Genomic DNA, 17,515 nt, shown 5'->3' on the forward strand with positions numbered 1-17,515 from the left:
CATGTTGAAAGAATCTAACCAGAATATAAACTTGGTCACATATTTGACTCCACTTTGAATGTAAACAGCCTGCCCAAAGCACCCAAGTCAGTTTTCCCTCAACGCAGAGCTGCAGTTTCTGAAGGACTGAAGTGAGTGAGGCCTCAGAAAATGAGGGAGGTGGAAATCATACAGTCAGCACTTATAAATTAAAGGAAAGCCTAATACGCATTAAAAGTTTTAGAGATAAAGTGTACAGATAAATATCTTCTAGTCTGACGCTTTGAGTGGACTCATTTGTACCTAAGCCAGAGACACAAGAAAACATATGAACCTTCATCCATACAACTGGGGTTTGACAACATAGACTAGAGGATCAGTCTACCAGCTACAGCAGGTATAAAACACTTGAAAAGTGAAAGAAAGTCTGCAACTTAAGAGAAACACCCGTCTTTCATTCCGACTTTGTAACCAAAAGAGCAAGTGTTGCTTCTAATGACTTTTAGGTAAGTGATGCCTGAAGCATGGTTACTCCTAGTGGAGTTGTGTCAGGACACAGTGACTGCATGGAGGGAAAAAAAATACTATTCATTCAACATAAAAACATGGGAGAAGTACTCTGTTCGTCTCATATGCATCACCTAGAAGAGAAACTTTTCCTGTCATTAATCGATCTGCAATTGCCAACTAGTTTAAGAGAAAATGTTGGCAGTAATTGCTCTTTTTAATGTATTTTTATGAAGCTTTTAAACATTTCTGTCCTCAAAGGGCAAGAGACAGTTTATCAAATACACAAAGAACCAATTTCCCTCCATTATATACATTATATACAATTAAATGTTCAGTTCCTTCATTCTGCTTTCCTTCTAAATGAGACTCTTCATTGTCCAACGTGAATGAAGAACACCTTCAGTAAAATACCCATCCAGCTCTTCGGACGTAACGCAGCCTCAGCCACTGGAAACTTCACATGTAAAACAGAACTAACTTCTGCTTTTAGTCTATCCCACTTAAACAGTTTCATGACTAGCTTAAGGCTAATTTTTAAAAAATGCAGGTTCTTTTGAAGTCCATTTTTTCTCTTATCTGTCCATTTTTATGGGCAATGTCACACAGTAGCAAGTCTCTCTTTTGAGCTCTTAGTCTCTGACGGCTGGAGTTTTGTGGTGTCTTGTCGAGGTAATCCATAAAGGTAAATAGAAACACACACCAGGAGAGCACCCAGGGAGAAGGTAACAGCTGAAAGTAGACAAAAATAGCTTATTTAAACACCTCCATGTAAGAAGAAACCTTCAGAAGACTAAGCTGTGTAAGTAATTATGATATCTGAATGGCAGTATTAAAGTTACTCAAAACTAAACAGGACAACAAGCTGCTAATAATTCACAGAATGTAGAATTATCCTCTGACACTGAGAACTCTTGAGTGTTTACACTCCCCACACCATTTCAGTTGGTCTCAGATGAGCAAGAACGTGGTGATGATCAGAAAAGCAAGCGTGAGACATCTCCTGTTGCTCCAGATGCCATCTGACAGGCTGACTTTACAATAAACAATGCTAAAGACACAGTGGACAGGATGAAGTAGCCTGTGGCAAGACACTTTGTTTGCCTTTCCTCCCCTAGACTGGGTTAAGAAACACTGTTAATGAGGCTTTCACAGAAAGATCACCAGTGCAGATTCGATTTAAGTATCAAGAAAACGTTCCGCCCAAGTGAGTTTTTAAACTAGTGCTTTTCATCACTTCAGGTGTTCTTTTTCAGCCAGACACTGATTACTTTCCCCTTAAGCAAACTTTATGTTTCATCTCACTTATCACACAGAATCACAGAATTGGCTAGGTTGGAAAAGACCTCAGAGATCATCAAGTCCAACCCTTGGTCCAACTTCAGCCCATTTACTAGGTCATGGCACTAAGAGCCATGTCCAATCTCAGTTTAAAAACCTCCAGGGACGGTGAGTCCACCACCTCCCTGGGCAGGCCATTCCAATGCCTGATCACTCTCTCCGTAAAGAACTTCGTCCTAATATCCAGCCTAAACTTCCCCTGGCAGAGTTTAAGCCCATGTCCCCTTGTCCTATTATGCCACATCAGACAGCTAGCTTTTCCCCCATCACACCATACCATCTCTGGATTACAGTGGGAGAGTAAAAAATACCCCAAACTAACCAGTAAAGGACTGAGCAGGAACTACTGGGTACAGTACTAGACACAGAACTGACCAGGGAGAAAATCCTTTGCAGCTGCAGAACAGCCCAAAGAAATCTGTTGTTTCCCCTCAAAAATATTCCCCACATCAGTCATGACCCCAGCTGCTGTTTGACTCACTCTTCAGTGGTGTTGCCAACAGCAAATAGGGAAGGTAAAAGTTAATGCAGTAGTGGGTGTAACTTTGTGGGGACGTGGCAAAGCCCTTGCAGGAAGAGCTGAGGAATTCATTTGGCACTGGCTGTACTAAAACCAACAAGGAATGATAACTCATCAACGTCTCAGGTAAACACCTAACTGCATCAGAAGGTGATTCAGGAATAAAGCCATATAAACTCCGAAGCTGTTTAAATGAGGAAGAACTTTTCCATTTGAGGTTGTAGGATGACTCTGAAAGAGCAACCCACGAACACCTCTGAAAGCACACGATCATCAGGCACCTTAGGTAACACAAATTACACATGAGCGCACAGGAGGCCCGCAGTTAAAACCAGAAAAATGCAAAGATGATGCACACATAGGAACTGCATACAGCCTGCTGGCCAGGATGGAAACATCCGGGTACAGTCAAATCAAAGGGCAAAAAGGCACTTACTGATCTGGAGGCCAAAGAGGATGACTGATGCCACAGTAGAGAGAACAATGGCTGCTGCTGCAGAAAAGCCTTTCATAATGTTATCTGTGTACTTCACGACAACCGAAGTGTAGAGGCCACCTACGCTGGCAAGAACTGGAAAGCAGGTAACATGCTTCTGTTAGTGAAGGCACAGCAGGTTACTCCTGAAATGATGCATTTTACTCCACTGGTGTTCCTTGTTTGGGCTGTGTTAATCCTAATTGGTGATTTAATGTAACATTCAGCAAAACGGGATGGCTACATGGCATCTAATCATCAGATACGACTCATTTAAAGGTGATCTACTCACTTCTCAGTCATTTAGACTGCTATTTCAGCACAATTTTAAATTGAACAAGTCAGTAATTTCCAAGATAATGATACTTAAAAAAAACCCAAACCTCAAAACACAGTAAGTAACAGTGGGTCAGACTGAATTTGTAGCTTCATGCAACCAGTTATATCATAGTTACAAAGGCAAAACGAGGTAATAAGACCCTTAAACCACAAGATACTTACAGATGACAAACCAGACGTAGTATGTATAGCCATAGAAAAACCCTTTCTCAAGAACTTGGGCTCCGTCTGACATGTACACACCAAATAAAGTCACCACAATCCCAGATAAGTACATCTGAATATTCCTCACCCACAAGGAAGTATCTGAACTCTTTAAGACCTTCTCAAAATAAACACCTAAAAAAAAAAAAAAAAGAAAAAAAAAAGGTTTTCAGTGAGATGAAGTGTCATCCTTAATGATTTGTGGTTTATCGTGTTTTAAAGCCAGACAAGACTACTGAAATCATCTTGTCCTACAGACTTAAGTTTCACAGAAGCTCCCAATGCAGAAGGGCTTAAAAATACATCCTGCTAATCTGCATCTTCCAGTACATGATCACTTTATTGGCTATATAACATCAAAAATTATTCTATTTCTCTTTACAGTTATTTTAACAATTAACCTCATTGACAAATGAAACTACTAATTTCTGTTTGATTTGCCAGGCTTCTCTCCAGCAGAGTTTCTTTACAATTCTACACCAGAAAAACACCATTTCACATTGGCACCTGCTATTTTATCCCCAGGACAGTATTTATGTATTTGAGTATGACGTCGAAGGGGTTTTTTTTGTTTTTTCCTCCATTGGGATACTTAGCATTAAAAAATTAAAAACAGGGGTGGGACTTTCAGTACTGAGACTGAAAATTCCTCGGAAGCCTCATGCTTGCAGAGTACTTGGCAGGGTGGTGACATTCTGAAACCACAGCTTCAAGGGACTGCCAGAGCAAATCAAAACCAATGCCTTCTGCTGACTGAAACTACAGATTGGTTTTGAGGCAATGGAATTCACGTTAATCTAAAGCTCCTGTTCACAGCACCATGCTGATGAGCATTATTTTTATGCTCTGCATTACTGAAATTCTCCAAATTTAATTATTCTACTTGGGAGGTGTATGTCAGACTAAAAGGCTGACATTTGACAAAAGCATCACGAGCTGCCTTTGTAACCATTGCTCCCATACCAGGACTCTGCTAATCTCTGGAATTTCCCCTGAGTTCCAAAATACAAACCAGTTTGCAGGACTCAGACCTTCTCAGCCGCTTCTATGACTTTCTGGTGTGAGTCCTACTGACTAAATGCTTATTGTTGATTAATGTAATCCATGATATTCCATACAATACAAGAAAAGTAAAGGGAACTGACAAAGACAGCACAAAAACCTGTGGCTTAGAAGCCCCAGGCACATACTCCACCTCCTACTCCACCTCCTGAAATCACAGAGTTACCTCCGGGGAAAGTCTTGCTACTTTTTTTATTAATGAAAAACGCGATTTATAATTTCATTCAGTATATGGCGTATTTGTGGTGAATAAATTAGAGAGCATACTTATTTTTCAGGAGCTCAAATAATAATGCCATGTTTCCTTGTTTGTTTTTAAACATGTATATTCATATGAGATAAAGTCTAAACAGCAACAACAAAGAACTACTCTTGTTGATGACTGCAGTGCTTAAAAGAACCCACAGTAATCAACTTCAAGTTTTCTGCCTGCTGAGAAGACCCACACAGCACAACCACATGTAATTAATGTACTAGAAATCTGCCCTGAGCATGAAGCATACTTGTAAACTTTATAACTTGTTATAAAACAAGTAAGGCAATGACATTACGCTTTCAGATTCCTGAAATGCATAAAAATCACTCCACTAGGCAGGATGAAAGGAAGAAAGGGTGCTACTTAGGAGAAATTACTCTTCAGTATTGTTTCAAGTCACAAAAAATGTGCCATTGTATATTTGTCCAATGCTTTTATAAGCATTGTTGAGCCCCTTGATACTTGGAAATTATCACATGATCAGCAGTTTGAAGCAAAAAACTTTTTTTCTAAGTCCAAGGGACAAAACCACATAATTTTTTTATTTTGTTGGAATAAAAGAAAACATTTAACAGTAAGTGCAGAAACTGAAGGTTTGATGCCAAAATAAATCCTTGATGTGGGTGGGGAAAGGAAGAAGAGGAAAGGAGTTTGAATGGGATTTATATTTTCAACGTGTAAAGCGCCAAGGGCACAAGGAGCTCCACAGATTAAATACTGTGTCCTCCCAGCTGCTCCAAAGCTACAGCTGTCAGTGAGGAAACACCCAAGCTGCAATCCTTTTGCAGTCCTATGTGTTTAAATCCTCCAGAGCTGCCCGCATCAGCCTGTTCAGTGGTCTGAATCTGCAGACCTTTAGAAGCACAGCTGTCTCCCCACGTTATCGGAGAAAGCCAGAGAGCTTTAGGAGACTCTGAAGGCTTCTACTGTGAATGCTCTATTTGGTGTCATGGCTTGGGAGCATCTGCTGAAATAAGTAAATTTATAACCTTCCAGAAAAAGCTGACTGAGCTCTACAGTCTTATTTGTAATAGTACTTCTGCTTCAAAGCACCCACTTCACTGAAAAGACACCGAACAAAAAGGACATCCTCCTCCTTCTCCCCCCTGCCAGCCAGAATGTTTTCCAAGAGTAACAAGCATGTATGCACAGCACAAGATTGTTCTTGCAGGATTGTATGATTCTACAGGTGTGTGATAGTATAGTACCATGTCTCCTTACAGAGGGAGGGGGAAGAATCCAGTTTACAGCCAGGGGAACATGCCCCCCTCACAAGCCAAATTTCAAATTATATAGGAATTTGTACTTCCTTATTTCTTAGAACCGGCTCACTGTCCTCCAGTTCTAGTCTCTTTCTGCAGAAGCCAGGGAAAAACTACTCTGAGGGAAAATGCTGCTTGAAAAACAAACCAACCAACCAACCCCCCAAAAAGACACAAAAACCACAACAAACCACAAAACCAAACCCCAATAATGAAACATCAAATGAACACCACCTAAAAAAAATTCCTTCCTGGAGTTTGTCTAGGCCTCCTACTACTCATGTTCCTCTCTGCCTTGCTTATGCTCCCTCTGCATCTCAGCTTTCCCACCTACAGGACTACATCAATGTGTATTTTGGGGCTTAGCTAGCACAAGTATTGAGCAAGGAGCTCAGTTCCCCTGATAAAAAAATGCAAGTACTACATATGACCACCATAAGGGAGCTATTTACTGTAAAGCCAACTTCATAAAAGTGAGGTACATTAACTAATTGTACTCAGTGAGTAATTATGGATGTTCCCCACAGTATTGTTCCACGTATCTGAAAGAGACACTTCCACTTGCAAACCAGCCTTCTAAGCTGCATCATATAAAACCAACAGTATTGTGCTTGACATCTGGAGTAATTGTGTCATGAATCTGTCATAATTACTGCAAGTAGAAGGTAATTATGGGCAGAGGGGCTAAAGCACTTTATCTTCTAACCAAGGAAGACAAGTAACATAGAGAGTTCTGTTTTAAACATCATGAGTTCTCCAATTCTTTTCATGCAACCTGCGTACAGAAATAATACTATACCTGCAAATCCTGAACATAATACAGCAACAGCAATCGCTCCAAACCCTAGCCATGGATTCTGCTCCACCTGCAACATCAACCGGCATTTTAAAAAGGACGCAACACTTCAGTAATTTACAGTAATCAATTCCACAGCTACTTCATTAAGTACAGCAAAATTACTAGCATTTGATTACAGTGTAAGATGTACTTGCTTAGCTAGAGCTGCCCTTCGGATTAGCTCGGTGTAGCTGCGTGGGGTTTCACTGTCGGTGTGCGCTCTTACCAACCCCTGCAGTGCTCAGAGACACCCTCTGCTCAGCTGTGGCCAGTTGTCCCAGCTGTGTGACCTGCCTTTCCCACTAAAGCCCCCGATCAGCAACTAAGACCTAAGCAACAGAAGACAGTTGTTGCTTCCTGGAGTGGGATTAGGTCAGTGTCTCTGCAGGGTGTGTTTAAATGTCATACCCACAAAGCATTAGAGTTTCACTCCTAATTCCGCCAAGTGCTTCAATTCCAAGTTCTCTGCTCCAATGATTACAATGATACCAGGGCCAACTGCTGGAAACATTATTACTCAGATACTCCTATGATGGTGCATTACACCGATTATGATGACTGTGGTAATTTATACTAATTGCAGCAATCAGGTGCCTTTCCAACAAGTGAGACTGGAGCAATTCCGCAAGCCTGCCTGAACTGGTACACAAGAAATGTGAAAGTGAACGATCCAACAAGCATTTATGCTGTACATGGAGCAACTGGAAATAGGAAACAGGTACTGCTGTGTGGAATGTGAGAGACCTTGCCTTAGCCCCAGCTGCTGTGAAGTGAAATACAAAATATAAGGCAATTAAGTTTATTCTTCATGGTGAAGTGACAAAATGTAAACTCTCACCTGTACTTTTGTAGCCTGAGCAGGCTTCCACTGAACAAGGGTAACGCCACCACACAGCATGAAGACAGAGAACCACTGCAGCTTACTGAGGGTACGGTTTAGCATTAGGACTGTACATAAAGCTGTACAAGGGATCTTCAGCTGGTATGTCACCTAAAGAAGACGGGAACACCACAAGGGATGTGGTTTTATAAACTCCTCCAAACCCAAGAAAATAAAATAGAAAACTCAACTACAGAGTGACAAATTAACTTCTATATTCATTGATTTCCTACAGATCCTTGGGGTTTCGTACCATTGCCAACTGCAACAATGTGAATTTGAAGTGACGCCAGCAGTGAGTGGGTTAGCTCAGAAAACCAGAGCTCTCCAACAGAGCACACGCTCTCAATAGAAGCCAAGCAATGCTTTGTTACAACACTAAAGCTGAAGAGAGTACCCTGTGCTAGGCAGACAGACACCCTGGTACACATGCCACATGGAACAGTACAGAGAAATATATCCACAGATGAGTTACTGACAAAAACACTATTACCTGGTAAACCGCTGCATCCAAGTTGCTAAGAGCCACAAATGCCATATTGTTTTGGAGAGCATACACCAAGGATGGAACACTTAATTTTAGCAATTCTGTAGGACTTCCAAATACATTTTCTTTTAAAGACATTATTAGCCTTGCCAGACTTCCAGTTTCTCTGCAAAATAAAATATTAATATAACTGAGCGCTCTCTTAAACTGATATTTGAAAACAGAAATCAAATCAATGAATCCTTTGGGAAGGCTGAAAATTTGTTCTCAACAATCAGTTGTACATTCTGCTCATTACAGAAAAATTCACTCAGAAAAACAGTGAGGTTTATCAACAAGTTCAGTCCCTGAAGGTGAAGAAGACATTTTGAAATCAGGTTAGATGCATTAATGTGCAATAAATTAAACAAGAACCATGAACACTGTAACCAGTGGAATAAGTTGCTAAGTATATAGGCAATGGAACAGAAGGCTGTTCTCATGTTCGCCTGCCTTTTTTTTTTTTTTTGCTATTAATATTTGTGTGTGATGTCAAATACTGTGATTTTCCAGATCCCCTTTAAACTGGGACTCACAGTACATTAAAAAAAAATTATATCCTTGTGAACTACTGAGCTGTAAACACTTCTTATTCCTCAGCCACCCCTGGGTTCCTCTTCTCTCCTGTGCTGCAGGAGATGCTGGGCCAGCACCAGCAGACATGTGAAGAAGTCTGACAGGACGTGTGGTGGCTCCCTGTTGCCTCGCACCTTCACATATCTCCTTCACATAATTACAGTGTGTGTAAGAGCAGGCAACGGCGAAGAACATGCTGCTTCTTGTTGCCGTCCCCATTTGCGGTTTGCTCCTCAGCTTATCACAGCTGACCTCTGCATTGCTAGCTCTCCCTTATCATTCGTACATCAACCTGACATTTCTCGCTTACTTGTCGCTGCTGCTCAAGTCCTCCAGTTCCCTTCCCAGCGCTCCTCCAGTCCCATGTTCGCTCTTTTCCATTCTTCTCTTTCTTGGCCACTGACAAATACCAACATCCAAAAATCACTCCTGCCTGCTCCCACAGGCCTCTCTACTTGCATCCTGTATTGCTCTTGAGTTGAACACTCCTTTTGCTTCCCTCACACACACATAGGAAAGAATGGCTCACATTCTCCTCAGTGCCCCAGAAGCCCAATTCCCCATATTTCACTCAGGTCCCAACTTCTTTTTTACAAATATGTCAATACTTATTAATAGGAAATCTACCTGCCCCAAACTCTTATTATGCAAAATGAGCAATTTCTCTATGCCCCAGGCTCCTTCATTAAACACCTTGTTCCTGCATATTCCAGATCAACCCCCGACTCCACGCTCCAGGTTCTTAGACTCTTCCTCTCTGAAAAGTATGGACTCTACCATCTCATGATCCTTCTATCCAAGTTTCTCTCCTCCCTTGCCTTCCTCCTTGCTTGACTCCTTTTCTCCCTCTTTTGTGGTGAGAGCTGTCTTTACACAGGCAGCTGCAAGGGATTCTTTCTGTAATTTTCCCATAACACAAAGAGCAAACATGAAAAACCAGTATTGGAGCAGTACAGTTACCAAACAGAGGTGAGCCTGGTTTCCCACACTCCTGCTGTACAAGTGAGGTCACATGTGAAGTTCTTTCCTAACTTCAGGGGATTCTTTGCTTGGGACAGACTCGGTGACACCGAGCACGTCACACAGGTGTCTTTTGCAAGACCCATCTAGCCACAAGGAACAACCATTGACATGAAAATCTGTAGACATGTAGCACTTAAAGTGAAGTTTGCAATACAATGAAGGGGAAGATTTCATGCTACAGCTCACCGTGGTTAATGACACGAGACACAGAAACTGCGTAAAATGTTATGAGTCATTGACATTACAGGGAAAACTGTTCGTTTACTTATTCTACAATGTATTTATTATATTGCCGAGCATTGGGAGATAAGATGTACAAGAAATCCTAGAGCTCCTGGTAATACCCAAGTAAAGCTGGACTAAGGCTGGACTAAAGACTATTTAACGTCTGCAAATAAAATGTAATACAGTTCTACTCTATGAGAATAAGTAAAAATACACCACACAGTAATGGCTGCTTCTATTTATCAATACTAAGGTGGGCTGTCAAACAAGAAAATAGTATTTAAGCTATACCTGCTTCTGTTCCAGACCATGCTCATTGAATTATTAATTGCTGATCACACATTTAAAGTCATATCACAGCAGTAATAGTAGTTTCTGTCTACTTTGACTTCTAGCGTGAAATTTCAGCAACAAAGAATGACAGATGTCCAGTAAGCACCATCTCCACTTTAGTTTTTGAGAACAAGAAGATGAAATATCTAACAGTTCATCTATGCAGCGGGTGTGCTTTCTGAAGCATGCACTTATCAAGAATCTCTAAGTTGGATACAGTACAAAGATCATGTGGAGACAGATTTAAATCTACACAAAAAATAATTTAAAACAAGCCTCTGTGTAAAGCTGACAATGCAAAATAAGGTGCCCAAAGATGTACACCGCATAATCAAATAAGAAAATAAAAACTGATCTAGCCTGAATTCAGCATTCTTGATGTTGATCTAGATTTGACTTTAAAAACATAATCTGTTTTCTTCATAGGTCTGAATAGGTGACAGATGCTAACGACAACCAGTTCTGCAACAGAAACATTGCATTTGTTAGAAAAGCTGAAGTTAAAACCAGAGTTTGCAAATCAGCTTTACTTTTCTTCATCCATTGCTAGGAAATTATGTACCACCTAAAAATGTAGACAACGTACTTACCAGATGGTCAAATAGACTTTAAATAAATATAAGAAGTTGAGAGTTCTGTTGAGTATATAATTAACACAGCTTAAACTATCATAAACTTCCCTCTTGAAAGACAATCTTTTGGCATTCATCCATTCAATGTGCCTTCCGGGAGACAACTTAAAAGTAAACGCAGCAAAGGCACAGAGTAGATGTGTAAGAAAACAAATTCTGCAGCCGGAACAACACGAGTCATACTCCAGTATCCTGTACATTGTAGTAATCAACGCTGGCTGTTTCAAAAAGGCACCCAAAAACATCTCGCTGTACAGAAAAAACAACAGACTGTATTCTATCTTTTAACTGGTTATTAAACTACCAAGTCATCTTGCCTTGGATGAGACAAATAGGACTTTAAAACCAGAGGAAGCTGTCAAGGAGATTCTGCCAGAAACTATGCTGGAATTTATGTTGTTTGGCATATTTTTAAGCTATCTAAAATGGAAGATCACTAGAAAACTGGCAAATTCTGCTGATTATACTCAATTATATGCGATATTGAAAACTTTCAATAGTTGAAGAGTCTCTCACTACACTGAGTAGAATTCACTGGATCTTTTGCCACCTGAGAAATAGCTCAGTTATCTGGACAACAAAAGAAGGCGTCCAGATCCACAAGCAAGACACCCTACCAAGAGGAGGTGAGCACAGCCTGACGAATAGTGTCTGTTGGTCCTCACCTCTCAACTAGGGAGGAAAAAAACCCACTAGCTGACCAGATCAGAATAGATATTGTAACCGTCAAAAAGCTCATCAAGTCAGATACATCCCATTTTAATTGGGAAATAAAACTCAGCTGTCAATAAATGAGGTAGAATCACAGGAAATTACAACAACAAAACACCACAACCATCTCTAAACGAGTTATGGGTATTTTGGAAAAGATGCAAGCAGCTGAAAGACCTAGCTCAAGGCTCAGTTGTGTTCAGAGAAATGAGCAGAACATTAGGAATCCTTAGGAAAGGAACCGAGACCAAGACAGAAAGCACCTTCACCCCTCTGCCTAATGCCACGGCATGGTCATACCCTGAACGCTGCATGCGGCAGTGGATCCTGTTTCAAAAGGGATGTAACAATCCTGGTAATGCTGTGGAGATGGGTACGAGGACGATCACAGAAAAATGAGTCAAGGACTCCCAGCTTAGAAAATACATGAGTGATGAAAACACAATACAAATCTGTAGAGATATGAAAATAAAAGTGAAGGGGAAAAGATTGTTCATGATGTCTGCCAACACAAGGAGACAGAATCCAGTGAAACTGCTAGATGAAGTATTTATTAAAAAGTACTTTTTCATATACCATGTAAGTATACTGCAGAAGTAATTTCACAGGTACAGCAGGGATTAACAGTTCAAAAAGAAACTGGATAATCCCGGCGAGGACAGGATTGTCAGGGGCTACAGCCACAGTGAGCACCAGTCTCCAGGCTGGAAAATACACACACTTCTGGTAGTGCCCACCCTATTGCTCCAGGCATCCCCTGCTGACTCCTGTAAAAGGGAGGACAATGGGCCACATGGGTTCTTGGCTGTGCAGGGCTGCTCTCAAAGCATAACAGACATCTCAGTTAAAAGTAATTGTCTTTTTAATTATTTCAAGCAAAAAAGACCATTTGTACATTTGATGAACACAATATTTCTGAACCTTAATGAAACACGGATTGCTTGCCCTGCTGAACCAGGCCTCTCTGGTATGCTATAAATAGCTCGGGTCCCAAGTGCACAGGAACAGATTTGAGAAGTTCCACACCCAGGTGAGGCCACCCACAGGTCCCTCACTACAGAGAGCCATGGGCTGTTGCAGCCTCCAGAGAGCACGTGGGTCAGGATCCCCGCTGGCCACAGCGTGGTCACGACCACAGCACAGCCATTCGCCAGCACAGATGCCTCTGCCAACTTTTTGTGCTGGCAGAGCGAGAAGGCCCAGGTGCATAAAAAGAAAAACATAAATTTGCTGCCGGTCACACTTGCCTTTTCTAACACATTACATTTTAATGAAAGGTTAAATGAAAGGCCGTTTGTCACAGTTGCCTTACCAAATTCGAATATTGTCTCATTTCTAAAGCAAATAAAATATTGTTTTGATGTTAAGTAGAAAAGATCTGATCAAAATCTGAAGGACACCATGTGACTTCATGATGCTCTAGCACAAAACAGCCAGCCTTCTGATGTACCAAAAGCCACAAAGAGATAAGCAGAGACCCTGAAAGAACAAATTCTACCAGAACAGCAAGAACTGGGCTTTGGAAAAGTCTGGAGTATAAAGATTCTTCCAAGAAAGGATGCAGGACAGGGAAGCCAAGAGGAAAGAAAGCAGACTGATGGCCTTCCTACTTCAGATGCTCACGTGTGGACTAAAGTTCTAGTTCTTAGCAACAGTTTGGGATTACAGAAATTCTTAATATTTTCTGACCAGACAGCCTTTCGGCTTTGATTCTCCAAGTTAACAGAGGCACCAAAATGTCTGTAACATTGTTTGGGAAAATTCATGAGTAGGAACATTACAATTTTATATAACTCAGTAGACAACAGCTTGCAGTCCAGCTTTCATCTACCCCAACATTTTAAAGACCCAAAACATCACAGATAATCCATGTTGACATTTTGAACCTATGCCAAAGCACACAAAACCAGAAAATATGCAGAAAGGACACACCTGAACTTTGTGGTGTTCACAAAGCAGTTTCAGTTGAGGAGGACTCACAAGTTCTAACCAGCTCTAAAATGACTCTTCCACAGCATGACTCTCCAGCCACGTTCTCACCTGTATCTGTACTTCAGTATCTGAGAATCTGAGGTTAGAAGTCGGGATTTGTTTTCAAAATACTCATTAGCATTCCCATACTTACTTAGCCAAGATGCCCACACTCAAGAACAGCTTGATAACTTCAGTGATGCACACAGCCGTCGTTGAGAAGTACAGTTCTGTCTCCACCGTCCTTGTGTACCGCAACGCAACTGTGTACGTGGCAGCAACCAGGGTCATCACTGTCAGGCAGTATAACTTGAAGAGTAAGCTGACATTTTCTGAAAGAAAACAATGACGACTCAGCATGCCCTTCATTTTAATTTAATAACCGAAACAGCATGCTCTCCAGCTGGAGGACTGTATCAAATACTACCGTGGCAGGATACAATAATTACAGTGTTGTGAAACACCTCCTATAAAACATGTAAGTTAAATTTTCAAGTCACTTCTCAAATAAGCTTGTATAGGAAATCCAAGTGTTTGCAAATAAGATGTCCTCTTTCCCTCATAATCATCCTTCATTCTAGAAAATATAATCATAGACTAATATTTACTAACAGGAATCCAAAAGTCTTTCTGTGCTTTCCTGCTCTTCAGCTGACAATAAGTGCTTGCTCTGAAACAGAAGCCTATCCCCTCCACGTAGTATACTGAGGTCCGACACAGAGAGTGCTGGCACACTAGTAAAAGCAGAGAGGAAAAGTTCTCTATCAGCAAAGAAGGGAATCAATCTAGCAAATCTTAACAAATAAGACAATATTTCCTTCAGCATTATGTTCCACCTAAGTTAGTAAGAGAAGAGAATTTTGCTCAGAACAGCGATGGGGCCTCACACAAAGGGCTTTCTTGAAAAATTATTTATTTTAGAAAACACTAAGATTGCAGTTATTCACGTAAATTAAACCACACAAGGATCATGTATCATCTGTGTTACTGCCTTTAACTTCCATGCTCCTGTCCTTCTACAACAACAGCAATTCTTGTAACAGTTTTGCCCTGGACCAAGCCCGATCCTGTCCGATTTGGGAGTCAGCCTGTTGCAGATCCTCCGGCGAAAGGCAGTTTTTCATACAGCCACCTTCCTCTAAGGCCCCAGAGTTCCATCAGGCGGACAAAGGTCTCAAGAGTTCCATCAGGTGGACATGGCCAAGCCAGGCCAGTTCATCCCCACCTCAGAGAATGAACAAGACTGCATCCGTACCGGTGAAGAGAACAGCATGGGGCTCCAAGCGGGGCTTCTCTATACAAAGGCCTGACCTACAACATGTGACATTAGCAAACGTGTGGTGTCCACAAAACCACGTCTCAAACTGGTAAATTTTTCTTTGTTACGTATGGCACCTGCCGGGTGGATGTTGGTCATTCAGCAGCACCTTCTGGGACATTATCTGTCGTGTTCTGAATATCCTAAATAAATGTAGTTTAATTGGTAGAAGTTTATGTTGCTCTGCTGATTAGGTTATGAGCTAACAGATAAGCTCCAGGGAGATTTGTAATAACTTTGTTCATTCAATACGGGAATGAATTGCTGAATCCAGTGCAATCAATGTTTTGGTTCATTTTTCTTTCAAGACAGTGATGTCTTCTATTGCATAACATTTCTGCAAGGTACGGTTAATACCTCCTGCTGCTGCAATCACTTAAATTAGCTACTTCCTTACAGATAAAAATCTTACCCACGTCAGTAACCACTTTGAAAAGGTAGAGCCAATTATTTTTTTGACTAACAATGCTTAAAAGAGACTTACAAGCTTAATCCATTTTTTAATTAAGTTTGGACTGAGGGCAGGGCTGGGGAGAGGGAGGCAGTGGGAATCCAAGGGCATAACTGCCAGAAAATAAAATTAACCCAGTCCAGTTCGACAAAAAATGTGTTTTCTAGTATGTTTTCTGTCAGCAGTAACATATCATTAACAACATATTTTACACATAAGATTTTAAGCCTATGTGCTACTGAAGATGAGACTGAGGGGAGACCTCATTGTGGTCTACAGCTTCCTCACAAGCGGAGGAGGAGGGGCAGGCACAGAGCTCTTCTCTTTAGTGACCAATGACAAAACCCAAGAGAATGTCAGGAAGAGGTGCCAGGGGAGGTTTAGGTTGGACATTAGGAAAAGGTTCTTCACCCAGAGGGTGGTGGAGCACTGGAATAGACTCCCCAGGGAGGTGTCACGGCCCCAAGCCTGACAGTGTTCAAGAAGAGACTGAACAACGCCCTCAGACACATGGTGTGAACTGTGGGGTTGTCATATGCAGGGACAGGAGTTGGCCTCGATGATCCTTGTGGGTCCCTTCCAACTCAGGACATTCTATGATTCTATGAGCTAAAACTACATTTAACACTTGCTTATGTTAACTAGTCTTAAAAAAAAACAAACAAAACTCAATTTGGCAACAGTTTGCAAACTTGAGTAAATCAAATGCAGCAGAACATGATAATGAATGTAGTAACTGTACTAGATTGCCCTAGTGTTATGTTAAAACCAATCTGTAGTTAAGTTTTCAGCCAGAATACTTCTCCAGTCTAGCTCCCATGTCTGCCCCAGCACCAGTGCAGCACTGAGGGCAGAAGGCTAGCGTAGCTCAAGCACCCATAGCTTCTGCTGCTAAGCCTGAACTTATACCAGCTTAAAAAAAAAAAAGATCTGAGCTGAAATCAGCTTTTTGTTTCTCTCACTGGCTTCAGCATATCCTCTCAAATGAACCGATTTCTAGCAAAAAGGACCAGACAGGCCCAAAGCCTCGGGATATAAACGCAGAGCCTCCCACGCATCTCCACCGCCCATCTGACCACTCCGCCAGGACTCTTCTCTACGGCGGCCCAAGGCCAAGCCCAGCACCTGCCCAGCCCAGCGGGCACCTCAGCACAGCCTCGCCCGCTGGTGCAGCCCCGGCTCCGGGCCCTTCTCCTCTGGGGGCCTCGTCCCCCACAGCCTGGCTGCCGAGAGTCGAGCAGCCCTGTGCAAGGCGTCGCCTTTCCGAAGGCTTTAAACCCGCCCGGCTCGCCCGAGTGTCCGGCTCCGGCACGGCCGTGGCTCTAGCACCTCTGCTCGCCCTCCAGCTGAATCCCAGGGGCCGGCGGCGATTTTAGGGACACCCGCAGGGTGGGTGTCCGTGTGTGCTGACCAGCTGGGCCTCACGGCCTCGGGCAGAGCCCCCAGAACGTTGTGCCACGTTCAAACGCCCCCAGAGCACGAACCGGCGCCGCCACTCCTCAGGCGGCTGCGGCTGGCCCTAAAGGCCGGCGAGCCACCGGTGCCCAGCGAGCCCCGGCCCGGGAGCACCCGGCGACCACCACACGCCAGAGAAGCTCCGGTGCTGCCGCCCGGCATCACAGCCCCGGCCAGGCCGGGCACACGGAGAGGGAGCGCAGCGGGGGGGGGCGGGAAGGCGGGGCGGAGAGCCCCTCCCCGGACCGGCCCCGCGCCCCCTCACAGCTCCTTCCCCCCGCGCCCGCGGTGGTAGCACTCAGCACCGCAGCCCCCGGCGGGGAAGACAGTTCCATTTCCTCCGGGGCGCGGGAAACACGGGGGAGCCACCGGTCGAGCTTCGTCTTTGTGGGGGGCGGAACCGGCCCCCTTGCCTGGCCGTTGCTCCCTCCGGGAGCCGCGATGCCTCTCACCGACCCGCGCCGCCGCCCTCACCTTTCGAAGGCGACATCGTGCCGGCTGAAGGCGCCAGGACCGCCGGGCCGGAGCCGCCCGCCGTGCCCCGCCGCTCCGCCCATCACACCATAGAGAGCGGCGCGGCCGCCTAGAGCGCCCCGCCTCCCTTCATTTCACCATAGAGTCAGAGGTCCGT

The 17,515-nt window shown here is 43.1% G+C and overlaps 1 protein-coding gene across 1 annotated transcript; it reads right to left on the reverse strand.

Moving 5' to 3' along the window:
- Positions 1–670: 670 nt before the first annotated feature.
- SLC35A1 (solute carrier family 35 member A1) lies at positions 671–17,447 on the reverse strand. The gene is made up of 8 exons (XM_065833208.2): positions 17,359–17,447; positions 13,815–13,992; positions 8,157–8,316; positions 7,622–7,774; positions 6,745–6,811; positions 3,324–3,500; positions 2,784–2,918; positions 671–1,218 (listed from the first exon to the last, which is right to left on the reverse strand). The coding sequence occupies exons 1-8, from the start codon at positions 17,372–17,374 to the stop codon at positions 1,088–1,090; spliced, it is 1,017 nt and encodes a 338-aa protein (XP_065689280.1). The 5' UTR covers positions 17,375–17,447; the 3' UTR covers positions 671–1,087.
- Positions 17,448–17,515: the final 68 nt, after the last annotated feature.

The sequence above is a fragment of the Patagioenas fasciata genome, chromosome 3, assembly GCF_037038585.1.
Source record: "Patagioenas fasciata isolate bPatFas1 chromosome 3, bPatFas1.hap1, whole genome shotgun sequence".
NCBI lineage: Eukaryota > Metazoa > Chordata > Aves > Columbiformes > Columbidae > Patagioenas > Patagioenas fasciata.

What these genes read in the sequence shown, in the direction of transcription:
- SLC35A1 (XM_065833208.2), bottom strand. An exon ending in AGTGTGGGCATCTTGGCTAA is followed by an intron (nt 8,317 to 13,814) that starts GTAAGTATGGGA and finishes TTTATTTTGCAG; the next exon opens with AGAAACTGGAAGTCTGGCAA. An exon ending in CTACGTCTGGTTTGTCATCT is followed by an intron (nt 2,919 to 3,323) that starts GTAAGTATCTTG and finishes CCTGCTTTCCAG; the next exon opens with TTCTTGCCAGCGTAGGTGGC.